Below are 13,880 nucleotides of genomic sequence, written 5' to 3' on the forward strand. Positions count from 1 at the left end.
GATTAGTGTTGTGTGGTGTTGAGCACTGAGTGTTAACTTACCATGTTGAACACCTTGTGCACACATTGCTGCATTCCAGAGAGTAGTAATTGTTTTCATTTTCTAGCAAGAACCTGGTCTAAGCTGCTTTATCATTCAGATTGATGTGCTCAAGACCATGTTTTCCTTAAGGAAAGGTGTTGGGGCTCTGCTTGTTATTCCAAAAAAATTCCATAGCTCGGTGACCTCTGCCCCTGTAGAGGATGACTGCACTCTTTTAAGGGGCCTGCAGTGTGCTTACTCTGGGACTGTGGGAAGAGGATGTGGATCATGGCCCCACTGACCAGTGTAAAATTCTTGTGTAATCTCAAAATTTCTTTGAATATCAGAAGGCAAAGGCTTGTCTGTGGCATCTGTGTCTTTATAGATAGTGGGAAGTCTATAGCATGTGTATTAGACAAGAAGATTCGTTCTCAAATTGGGTATATATCTGGCTTATCTGTACATATCTATGTCCTCTTCAGAGGGCTTGTTAGATTTACAAGGAAGCTCTACACTTGCCTTGTATCTGAAGTGCTTATGCTGCAAGTGAAGAAGGGAGGAAGTCTAATGTGAAGATGCTAGGTGAATAGAATGGATTAGTTTATGCATCAATCCAGCAGTGGTACATGGCCTTCTACCATGTACCAGACACTATTCTGGGCCCTGGAATTAAGTTTGCAAATCTCCCACTTTGTAAATGGAATATGTTACAAATCCATATCCACATAAATAAGTAGTAAGAAGATAATGTAGGAAATACTGCTTTGTACAGAATTTTTCATAGTTAACAAAGCAGGTGAGACTGAAAATGGACCTTTGATATGTGAGAAGAGATGTTGGTTTATTGTATCCAGGGAAGATCTGCAAAGACAGAGAGAAGCAAAGGAAAGGTTTTCCAGGGTATTTGTTTCACTGACTTATTTCATTTGTTAAAAGCTGCAAGTGAGATTGTTATCTAAAGATGTATCATGGTTAATGAAAAGCAATCCAATTTTTGAGTGAGAATCATGATTTCTGTATTTTCAGGCTTTAAGAACTAATCTGGAGCAAAGATGTCTGAATTTAGAAATGCCTAAAGGCAGAGCCAAATGGGATTAAACTTGTGACTGGGCAATGGATCGGCAGTCTAGGGGGAGAATATATGTTGTGGTTTAAGGGTCATTGAGGTTTCCTGTATTGAATAAAAAAGTCCTACCTTAGACCATGGTTACTTCCTGTAATTCCACTATTTGGAGATTCATTTCATTGAACCCAGGGTTTGTTCTCTATTAAAATATACCTACTCTCTGGCAGAGGTATGTATTCATTCCATGACAGGCAGAGCGGTGTCATAGAGAGAATGGTGGATTTAAAGTTGGGGAGTGGTTAATTAGGGTCTACCTCTTGTAGCATGTATGACCATGGACAAGGCTCATTACTTAATTCTTTGTTAGTCTCTGTATTTCATCCACGAAAGGTAGATAAAGGTAGATCTCTCAGGGTTTTTGATTGATTTGAATGAGGATCTCAGATGTAATTGTTACTTTCATGACTATTCCAGGATAAAGTTTACCTAGCAAGACCTGAGTATAGACTGAGTCAGGTCAAGAGATGGTCAGAGAATTCATGAACACGAGAAAAGATTCTGAAAGGTATAGTGGATAGAGCTAGAAACAACCTCATAGCTTCTTTGCTGTGCCTAAAGATGATCAACAAGGGTGATGAATGTTAAAGTCGAATTATATACTTGTGCTTATTTATTAAACTGTCTTCGAGATCTTCAGAACCTGAAAAAAGCCATCTTACAGAGTTTCTGGTCTTCAGTAATTTGCTGACCCTTTCCATGTGGTAGAAGACCAAGTCCCATATGATACTGGAGCCTCATTAACCAATAGCCAAAGAGAAAGTTTCTGGTATTTACTACATTTAGGTAGCATAGTCGGTAAAGAATTTGCCTGCAGTGCAGGAGACCCTGGTTTGATCCTTGAACTGGGAAGATACCCTGAAGAAGGAAATGGCAAACCACTCCAGTATTCTTGCCTAGGAAACACCATGACAGAGGAGCCTGGCAGGCTATAGTCCATGGGTCTAAGCGTTGGACACAACTTAGCCACTAAATCAGCACCAAGAAAGGTTCATCAAGCAGTTTACATTCTCACTTTAATTTTCCATTACTTTTTGTTTATCGGTTGTGGCGTTTTTCCTCTAACCTCCGCATGTTCGCTTTAATACTGTCATTCAGTTTTAAAATTGGACACCACTAGGTCACTTTGAAGTGTCGTCACTTACTGTCATCATGTTTGCTGTGCCACTCCCGAGGCAAGTGGGCAGAGAGACAGCACTGTCATTCTGAGCTGATAACACAGAAAAACAATTCAGAGGCAAATAACATACTTTACAAGGAAAATAAAGAGAGAAGAAAAATGGACCAGATTTGGAGGAGTAGAGAAAAAAGCCTGTTTGAGACAGTGACTGAAAGAAATACTTAAAAATCTTCTGAAAGAATCAAAGCTTTACAGCAGATTAAACAACATGAAAGAAAAAAACTGCCATGATTTCGAGTGATAAAAATTGGCGTGGTACCTTGAGTTACTGCCATTATTTGATTATTAAAAAATCTTTTTCTAGCAGAGGATGCAGTGGATTTATCGTCTCCTGAATGGTGCTATTATTCAGAGTTGAGAATTATGTGTAGCTAAGTCTTAAGATACATCTCCTCTTCACCCCACTTTTATTTCCACAAAAGAGAAGAAAAAGAAATCATAGCAAGTGTGATGATATGAAACAAACAATAGCATGATTTTAATCCTTTTTTTTGCCGGAGAAGGCAATGGCAACCCACTCCAGTACTCTTGCCAGGAAAATCCCATGGACGGAGGAGCCTGGTGGGCTGCAGTCCATGGGGTCGCTAAGAGTCAGACACGACTGAGCGACTTCCCTCTCACTTTACTTTCATGCATTGGAGAAGGAAATGGCAACCCACTCCAGTGTTCTTGCCTGGAGAACCCCAGGGATGGTGGAGCCTGGTGGGCTTCTGTCTATGGGGTCACACAGAGTCGGACACGACTGAAGCGACTTAGCAGCAGCAGCAGCAGCAGCAGCAGCAATCCTTTTTTGCAGTCTACCTGCTTTTCCTTCTCAGTCGCCTCCAAGGGGCACCTTCCCTTTGTAGGTACAAAGTCACCACCATGTGAGGCCACAGGCAGTGGCTGAAGCTGTGTCACTCCTCACACTTGTATACAAAATTCAGCCTCATTCTGATTCTTCCCAGACCTAGTTTTCTTCATGAAGATCCCCTTCTAAACGCTAATAGAAAAGTTGTCTTATTTAAGGGATAAAATGTCATTGTATAGGTTATTTTGATAGCTTCATTATTGCAATCATATTATAATTTTATACTTAAAGAACGTCATTCACATATGAAGCCAAGTACATGGGAATTTTCCTCCCCTCCTAAGTTAAAAAAAATTTATAAGGCATTTCAGGTATTGTGATGGGAAATGGATTAGGAAAATGTAGTTCTATTTTTGGAGCTCTAATTTTTATATTTAAAGGCATTCCTGAGCTGTGCATGTTGGCAGATATATTAGTCATGTTATTTCTTGCTTTTAACACCTTTTATATTTTCAAAATGATAATATATTTATTTTTCATCACAAAAGTAAAATATGTTCATTTTTAGTAATGCAAAAAAATGTAGCACATGAAAATCAAAATACCACTAATCTTATCTTAGAGATATTTTCTCAACAGTTTTTGGGTACATCTCTGTTGACACATATGAAATTTATTTTAGAGCTGGAATCATACCATAACCCTCTAATCTGCCCTTCCTAACTGAAAAACATAGTATGAATATTTCCATGTTATTAAACATAAATATAAACATCATTTTAATGGCTGCAAAATAGTTAATAATCTATAATTGGGCTTTTAAGTTTCCATCAAGTTTTTATCATAAAGACAAGAAATGAACATTTTTGTTATTCTTTTGTGAAATTGCTTATTTCCTGATTATAGGTTTCTAATGGTGAAATAGTCAAAGGGTTTGAACATTGTAAAGGGTTTTGTTTGTATTGGCCAAGTAGCCTTCAAGAAAGCTTGTCCTGGTTGTTACTGTCATCATTGACACTGTCTATTATATAAGACTTTCACATCGCTGGAGACTGGTCTTTTAAATTTTGCCAGCTGGATAGATTAACATAAAACGGGTTACACTTGTATAAATCTGAGTTGTCTGTTAGTCTTGAAACTGTATATTTCGTGGGCTTTTGTGTTTTTAAAAGAATGTTACCCTTAATCTTTTTTGGGGGGAGCATGACCATCTTTCTCTTCATTTTTTCCCCCCTTTGGTCTAGAGTTTCCTTTTAAAAGAAAGAAAAGTATTATATGATATGAAAAAGATCTAAACTGTGAATCAGAAAACTTGGTTTGATTTGGAGTCGGGATGGGGGGCGTTGCCCCACTAAGGCTGTGTCTGTGACTGTCTCCTCTCTTGTGCTTTTTTTCAGCTGTTTAAGAGTTTGAACCTGATGCTTTTTGAATTTCCTTTCACCTCTGGAAGCATTTTGAGCAGGCGCTTTCTCTCTCTATTGGTAGTGTTTGTGGGATTTCGAATATTGAAGGCTTAATTTCAGTGTAGCTGTAAAATGTTAACTGCCTCCACTTTCCTTGAAAGGTTTTGTAGTTTATGCTTAGGAGACCCCTGTAATGTGGGCCATTTTTATGGAAACTTAATAAAGGGCATAAGCTACACAGATGTTTTAACGTGTTCTAACTGGTGATTTCCAGAAATTAGTAACAGAGGGCTGGCTGTGCATTATATATGGATTAGTTTGAGATTACAGGGGAAGGCAAGAATAGAGGAAGGCCCTGCCAAGAAAGGGTAGATAAGAAACACTTTAATCCACAACCCTGAAATTAGAGTAGGAGTTTGATATGCTTGCAGTAGATATGCCAGGGCTGTATGTTTATTTTTATGGTTCTTCTGTAAAATGGACTTTCCACTTTGATTAAGAGTTCAAGGGAAAGGAGAGAGGTTTGTGTTCAGTAGCACTTAATTATTTTAATATGGAACAGAGGGTTAATTATAATTACAGGATCTGGTCTGAGAGTTTTACTGAGTAAGGGTTGCGTAGTTAAAAATACTCAGAGCTAAAGGCCACTCTCAAACCAAAACATTCCTATGGTAGAAACTCTTCCTGCCTTTCCCAGGCTGTCTACAAAGTAGTCCAGTGATATGTGACATTGACAGCATCTGTGTAAGGCATGTGATGGAAGCCTGGATTCAGCCTCTCCTTGGATCCCAGGAAGCTGACTGTACACTGTGTGAACTGTCAGCTCTCACAGTGAGACCGGTTCTATGAGTGCTTGTTAAAAAGAGGACTCAGTCATGCTCAAGCAAAGCCCCTTGAACATCTGTAACTTCTCTTTGCAAAGAGATGGCAGTGTTTGGGAGATGCTGTTGTCCTATCATTTCAGTTCAGTTCAGTTGCTCAGTCGTGTCTGACTCTTTGCGACCCCATGAATCGCAGCACGCCAGGCCTCCCTGTCCATCACCAACTCCCGGAGTTCACTCAGACTCACGTCCATCGAGTCAGTGATGCCATCCAGCCATCTCATCCTCTATCGTCCCCTTCTCCTCTTGCCCCCAATCCCTCCCAGCATCAGAGTCTTTTCCAATGAGTCAACTCTTCGCATGAGGTGGCCAAAGTACTGGAGTTTCAGCTTTAGCATCATTCCCTCCAAAGAAATCCCAGGGCTGATCTCCTTCAGAATGGACTGGTTGGATCTCCTTGCAGTCCAAGGGACTCTCAAAGAGTCTTCTCCAGCACCACAGTTCAAAAGCATCAATTCTTCGGCGCTCAGCTTTCTTCACAGTCCAACTCTCACATCCATACATGACCACTGGAAAACCATAGCCTTGACTAGACGGACCTTTGTTGGCAAAGTAATGTCTCTGCTTTTGCATATGCTATCTAGGTTGGTCATAACTTTTCTTCCTATCAGTACCCATTAATTTTCTTGTCAGACTTTTGGAGAAGAAGAGCTTTTATTCTCTCCTCCACTTTTGTATACAGAGAAGTTTGTGCAAGAGGAAAATAATTGACGTGTGCTCAATGCAGCCATGTGTCTGCAACAGGCGGGCCCAGAACCCATTGTTCTGGTTCTCTGCTGGGGACACAAGCCCTGACTGCAGACATGAGGTGTTGTTCCTCCATTGCCTGTTTCACACAGATTCTGTGAGAGGTTCTCTTGTGCCCCATTTTGGACAAAGGAGTATCAACCTGAGGTGTGACATTATAGGAGGATGCCACCAGGCTACATTTATGTCCTACTGCTGACATGTTGATTTGTGGGAAAGAGGACTTCTTGTTTTCTGTTAGAGTAAAACATGTCCTACAGCAGATGTACCCATGGAGCAATTTCTATGAAGCACATTCATCCTTTCTAGTTAGAACCATTCTGGAAAATAAAAGAGCGAATAGAAATTTGGGGGAAAGATTTTTTCTAAGATTATTTTATTTTATTATGTTTTATTGAGGCATAGTTGACATACAATATTGTATTGGTTTCAGGTGTACAACATTATGAATTGGCATTTATATACTTTATGAATTGACAACCATGAAAAGTCTAGTAACGCTGTCGCCATACAGAGTTATTACCATATTATTATTGATGGTATTCCCTGTGCTATCATTACATTATGTGGTTTATTTATTTTAGAACAGAATTTTATACCTCTTAATCCCTTTCATCTACATCGCCCACCCCTTCATCTCTCCCCTACTCTGGCAACCACTATTTTGTCTGTGTCTTTTGGTCAGGTTCTGTTTTGCTTGTTCATTTTGTTTTGTAGATTCCACAAGTGAAATTTATTTTGTAGATTCCATAAATGACATCATTTGGTATTTGTGTTTCCATCTGACTTATTTCACCTAGTGTAATACCCTTTAGATCCATCCATATTGTTACAAAAGGCAAGATTTCAGTCCTTTTTTATGGCCAAGTAATACTTTATTATACATATATATATATATATATATATATATGTATGTTATATATCACATTTTCTTTGTCCAACTTTAGGTTGCATTTATACCTTGGCTATTGTAAATAATGCTGCAGTGAATATAGGGGTGCATATATTGTTTTGAATTAGTGTTTTGGTTTCTTTGTCCAAGAATCTAGACATGGAATTGCTGGGCTGTGTGATTGTTCTTTTTTTAATCTTTTGAGGAACCTCCATACCATTTTCTATACTGGCTGCACCAATTTACATTCCCACCAACAGTATACTGTTGCTGCTGTTGCTGCTGCTGCTAAGTCGCTTCAGTCGCGTCCAACTCTGTGCGACCCCAGAGACGGCAGCCCACCAGGCTCCCCTGTCCCTGGGATTTTCCAGGCAAGAGCACTGAAGTGGGTTACCATTTCCTTCTCCAAGGGTTCCCTTTTTGCCACATCCTCACTAACTCTTGCTAATTTGTTATCTTTTTGATGGTAACATTCTTGATAGGTGTGATATCTTTGTGGTTTTGATTTGCTTTTCCCTGATTAGTGATATTGAACACTTTTTCAGGTGTCTGTTGGCCATCTATATGTCTTCTTGGAAAAATGTCTATTCCGATCTTCTGCCCACTTAAAAATTAAACTTTTTGGTGTTTTTTTTTTTTTTTTTTTGATATTGAGATATGTGAGTTCTTTACTACTTTAGATGTTAACCCCTATTATATATATTATTTTCAAATATCTTTTCCCATTCAGTAGGTTGTCTTTTTGTTTTGTTGATGGTTTCTTTTACTGTGCAAAAGCTTTTTATTTTGATGTAGTTCCATTTGTTTATTTTTGCTTTTGTTGCCTTTGCCTGAGGAGACAGATCTAAAAAAATATTGCTGAGACTGATGTCAGAGAGTATAATGCCTATGTTTTTTCCATGAGTTTTATGGTTTCAGGTCTTACATTTACGTCTTTAACCCATTTGAGTTTATTTTTGTAAATAGTGTGAGAAGGTGGTTTAAAGTGGTTTTTAAAGAAGGTGGTTTAAAGCTAGTAGAAATTTTAGGGTTTTTTTTTTTTTTTGTAGAAAAACTAAGATATTAAACTTTCTAGAAAATTCTTGTCAGGTTATACTTTAAAATGAATAATAAAATATGTGGTAAAGGCTTTAGTTGGATCTAAACAGGAAGAATAAACCTCCCTTCTTAGAAAAGACTAAGGTATAATTTTGTACTTTAACCTTTCTTTCACTGGATTAATTAGTGTTCAAATAACCTGATATGGGCAAAGGTATTATCGTTTTTGTTTTTTTTTTTTTTTTTACTTTGTCCTATTATAAAGAAATTATAGCAGGATTTGGGAGAATAGATTAAGAAAATCAATAATGACATGATGCTAAATTTTATATATTCTCTTCAAGATTTTTTCATATCATTTATATTTCTGGCACACTTCCTATGAAAGAGTACATGAAATTTTCTAATCTTACTTTTAAACAATTGGAAAGCGTAAATTATTTGTGTTACTCATAGAAGAATGTGATTAATATAAATTCACTCTCAACCAGGATTGAAAAAAATTTACAAAGCAGTTCTTCCTCTCTAAAGATGTAATTAATACTGGAATATTTCTAACTCTCTTTAACGCCAATGGCACTATACCCTGTATCTTTACCTTCACAGAAAGTGGGAAGTTGAAATTGAAAAATAATATATTGATATTAAATTTGAGGATAACATCCATAAAATTAGAGTTAACAATTTTAGTTAAAAAATAACTTATTAAAAAACATAAGTTAAAAAAATTTAACTTTATGGTCTTGTGACTGAATTTTGGTTTTGGTTTTGCTTTGTTTTTATTTCAGAGATGATTGTTGACCATCAGATTGAGACAGGCCTATTGAAACCTGACCTTAAGGATAAGGTGACCTACACTTTGCTCCGGAAGCACCGTCATCAAACCAAGAAATCCAACCTTCGATCCCTGGCTGACATTGGGAAGACCGTCTCCAGTGCAAGTAGGATGTTTACCAACCCTGATAATGGTAATGCAGGGGCCGCCTGGCTGCTGCTCTTTCTTACCTGCCTTACTCACTTTACTCCACCTCTTTTCACCTTTTTTTTTTTTTAAATCCCTCTTCTTATTTCTTCTTTTCTCAACTCATGTGCCACAACCATTTCATAATGACATGTTTTAACCAACTGGGAAGATTTGCAGTCCTGTTGGAAAGATTTCAGCAATTACGACTGTAGGCTGCAAATGCCAAGCCGCCATGGTTGCTCCATACACCTCTATTCTGATTGACTGAGAGGGTTTGGTAATAATGCAGTGATGAATCAATTGAATGTTTCCAATGAATCAGCAGGCCTGTATATTATTGAGTACATCAAGGAATATGCTTTTGACTTCGTGGTTTGTCAGAATTAGGACAGACTAAGCTTTGATAGGTACTCCGAAATCTCGTATTGTGAAGTGTTTGCTTGATATATGAGATGGTGTCCAGCCTATAGATGGTCATTCATCAAAATAAGATTCAATATTATTTTTACTGCTTAAAAAACCCATCTGCTCTTTTGCAATGTGATAGATGTGAGAATTCAGGTAGGATATTAGCCCGATTATGTAGCAATAGGAAAGGAACGATGTTTTATGTATACTCTTTTACATTTACCAGAATTTCTTGCAAAGTGTCTGGCTTCTGTATCATTGTCTTTGTTTTGAATAAATTTCATAATTGGGTGTAGGCTGAGAAGGGAGAAGTTATTCTCATGAGGTATGGAAAATTAAGGTGTAAAGACTTGCTAAGCATTGGGCTGGTCAAACTAGGCCTCTTCCATCCCACGCCCAATCTTTTTGGTGTTAGGAGAAATGAGTAGATAAGGAAATTTTTAATTTGCTGTTCTCAGCTGCCCTTTCAGAATAATATAAAACATGTTGTCATAGAAAAGATGGACTAAGTGAAGTGTATAAACTGAATTCTAACTCAGTTCACTCTATTTCTGGAAATTGCGTTTTCTTAATATTAAAATTAATGGCTTTCTGGGAGAGAGCTTACTATTAGCAAACTTTGCTATATTTTGGAATCATTCCACATACACATATTTGAATAGTTTAATGGCTGGAAATGTTATGTGATAAACAGTTTGTTGAAACTGATGTCACAAATAATTTTAAGAACAAATCATATTTTAAAAATAATGGCATTTAAAGTACAAGTCTGTTTTTTAGTATCTTATTTGTTAATCTCTGTCTCACATAAAATGAAATTTTATGATTTGGAGATTTATTTTTTATCACGAAGTCAGTGGTAGTATAAAGAAGCAAGCATTGTTTTCAGATGTTGCTATATTTGCAATGAGAAGAGGAACGAGTACGGCAGAGGAAGGGCGCCTTCACCACCAGTGTGGTATGAGCTTAATTTTCCTGGACGTGTAGGTAGAGTAAAAGTTAGGAACAGTTGGGTCTTTGTGGCAGTATCTTGTGCTTTAGGGGAGAGTATTTGGATGTGAAATGCAATTATTGAGTTGATATTGCTCGTCATTCATCTTTTATTCTATCAGTAGATCTTTGTACTGCAGAGAAAAGTTGCAATTGCCTTCACCACTCAGCTTCTCACATGTGAGATGCCTCAGATGCTGGGCAGAAGGCAAGCAGGAAGTGCAGGTGATTCTTTTTCTTTCTGACTTGTCAGCTGATCAGCTAACACCCTAAAGCATGGAATATGACTAGGCCTTTAAAACATGTTGTTTTGGCCTTTTAAATATCTAGAGGCAAGTTTTGCCTTGAGAGATACTATAAGAATGACTTTCAGGTGATTCCAAAATATTTTATTATAAATTATCAGATGGCAAATTTTTGATTTTCTAGAGGCACTTGTTCTTAACTTGCAAGTTTATACATATAGTTATCTTTATGTGTTAGGATTTAAATACTTAATATCTTTAACAACTATGAAATGTTCTTAGGATAAAATTCTAAAATAAAAAGTATAGAACATTTTATACTACTTTAATAAATCTGAATCTTTTATCTATGGTAGTTGGAATAGATTCTAATATCTCCATGTAAAAATGTAGATAAACTTATCACCTTGGTTTTCTATCCCAGACTAGAAAATAGAATGCTGCCAGTTTTAGTTATAATAATACCAGTGCAGTTAATGGCTGAAATCTTTGGAGTTACTCTAGAATTAGAAATTTTTTCATTCCCTAGTCATATGCCACCTCTTATATACTTGCAAGGGTCAGTTGTTATCAGGAATTTTGAGGACTGTTTGTTAAACACAGCTACTATTAAAAATTAGATTATATAAACATACAATTAGATATTAATATTAGAAATAATGTTAACGAATACTCTAAATGCATTATCTCCTGCTTATTTTACTATAGGATGCCCTATAAAATAGTGTGTTACTGTTACCTCTTCCCAAATCTACATTCAGGGACTTTATACTGGAAGCTTGCAGTCAGTCCTGATGGTGGTATAATTACCATAGACATCAGGAAATACTACAAATCAGGACTTGATATATTGTTTTGTCAGTTATTTACAACTTTAAAAAGAGTTAGAGAAAATGCTAATAATGCAGGTTAAGCTTACCTATGTAGTATCTATAGCCGATATCTTAGCTTGGGCTTCTATAATATGTTACCAAAGATTGCTGTAAATACTTAAAGAACAAGCATTTATTTCTCACGGTTCTGGAAGCTGGGAAATCCAAGATCAAGAAGCCACAAATGCAGTTCTTGGTGAGGGCCCACTTTGGCTTGTAGATGGTCACCTTCTCATTCTATCTTCAGGTGGTGGAGAGAAATCGATCATCTTTCTCCTATTTCTTTTTATAAGGATGCTTTTTTGGAAGCTAATATTTATATGCTGAAATCCTAACCCCCAATGTAATGGTATTAGGAGGAGGGGCATTTGGGGCAGAGTCTTCATAAATGGAATTAGCACCCTTTACATTGAGGGTTATGGCACCCCACTCCAGTACTCTTGCCTGGAAAATCCCATGGACGGAGGAGCCTGGTAGGCTGCAGTCCATGAGGTCACTAGGAGTCTGACACGACTGAGCGACTTCACTTTCACTTTTCACTTTTATGCATTGGAGAAGGAAATGGCAACCCACTCCAGTGTTCTTGCCTGGAGAATCCCAGGGACGGGGGAGCCTGGTGGGCTTCTGTCTCTGGGGCTGCACAGAGTCGGACACGACTGAAGCGACTTAGCAGCCAGCAGCAGCAGCACACTGAGGGTTAGGATTTCACCATGTGAATTTTGGGAGAATGCAAGCATTCAGTCCATAACAACTGTTAGAACGTGAGTCGTACAAGGAATTGAGCCAATAGTCTTTCAGTATTAAAAAACTATTATTCAGTTTAATGAAGGAATCACCCACGTCATTGACGATTGAGTCAATGCATTTTCATTGCTTCACTTTTGTTTTACTCGATAGCATATATGATAATGGATGTTCAACATGGGTGTTGGGCCTATGCTTGTTTGCCAGTTGCAACCATAAGTCAGCTATTGATAGAAGAGTTTGGTAAAAATCAACAAAAGCATTGTATGAGAATCAACTGGCTGTATACAGTTTACAATAGAGTATTGTATATTTATTATTTGTATGTATGCTATACATCTTTAAATTGGTAAAATTTACTACTCACACCCATTTGCGCTTGCGCGCACACACATGCACACACATAGACACACACACACATGCACAAGTGTTTTCACCAGAGAGCTGGTTCTCATTTACCAAAACACCCACTACCAACCCACCACTGTCTATCCATGGCTAAATTTTTTAGGGTCCTGATGTGGCTTTGGATTCAAGATGATTGAATGATTTAAAAAGAAATGAAAAACATTTTTATTTGTAATAAATTGGGGAAGAATCAGGTTTATAATATCTTAATTATCGTGAAATTTCCACTTATCCAAGACATCTGTGAATTCTGGTGGATATATCTGCCAGGTATGAAATTTGAGGCAAGTGCCATACTTTATATATTGAGGCAAGCTCAATTTATTAATGGAGGCATTTCTATCAAGTTAGTGTCACAGGAAGAAAATTAATGAGGTTTTCCTTTCCTCTGGTGTTAGATTTTCCTTTACTTACTCTCTTTTTATTTCTCACTATTATTTTAGGCTGAACCATATACAATTGCCATTTTTGTGGGTAAAATATAGTTGACTACCAACAGTTTCATATGGTTCTATTTAATAGTTTGGTCAGAGATACTTAGGTAATAATTCTGTATTATTTTAGTTTACACTATGAAAGAATAACATTGAAGCCTAAGAATGTTCCTTAATAGTGTTTAAAAGTCAAATAAGGTATATTTAGTTTGCATTTTATTAGAAAGTGAAAGTTTAGACTTAATTGGTATTCTTTCAAAAATATTTAATAATATGTTTCTGACAAGGTTACCTGATAACTCTGTTTTAAAGAGCTATGTTTTATAGGATTATATGATTTTTTAAAATGTCATTTACCACGTAAATGGATACTTTTGATATGTACTGTCTAACAAAAGATGGATAAGACCCAACTTTAAGACCAAGAACCTTAATTTGAGTATTCAGCTTTCACTGCCTTTATGGAAATTTGGGCAGTGCTATCATGAATTTGTCCCTGGTGTTTTCCTGATTTCATTTCTACTCCCTAGACTCTCATAAAAATCCTTGCCCTCTGTGGTCTAGGAGATGCCCTTTACTGAGAAATTATTTTGGTTATCCAACTAGACCTAGACTATGAATTTCATATTGCCCAATCCATTTTTATGACCCCAATTTTCATTATTTTTTTAAGTGAAAAGTTGTAAAGGTAATTTAGTACTTAGCTTCTATGTCTGTAAAACATAAAATGAAAATTAAAT

General features: G+C 37.0%; 1 protein-coding gene across 9 annotated transcripts in view; it reads left to right on the forward strand.

The window, feature by feature from the left end:
- Positions 1–13,880, forward strand: part of SLC4A4 (solute carrier family 4 member 4) — a 309,392-nt gene that overhangs the window by 109,907 nt on the left and 185,605 nt on the right. For 7 of the 9 annotated variants that reach the window (XR_008717186.1, XM_055588771.1, XM_055588772.1 and 4 more), the window contains one exon: positions 8,864–9,043. Coding sequence is in view for 8 of the 9 variants with exons in the window: in XM_055588771.1 (XP_055444746.1) it covers positions 8,864–9,043 (180 nt within the window). In the remaining variant the exon portion in view is untranslated. The remainder of the gene's footprint in view (positions 1–8,863; positions 9,044–13,880) is intronic. The other 2 variants (XM_055588765.1, XM_055588769.1) reach the window with 1 other exon arrangement.

The sequence above is a fragment of the Bubalus kerabau genome, chromosome 7, assembly GCF_029407905.1.
Source record: "Bubalus kerabau isolate K-KA32 ecotype Philippines breed swamp buffalo chromosome 7, PCC_UOA_SB_1v2, whole genome shotgun sequence".
NCBI lineage: Eukaryota > Metazoa > Chordata > Mammalia > Artiodactyla > Bovidae > Bubalus > Bubalus kerabau.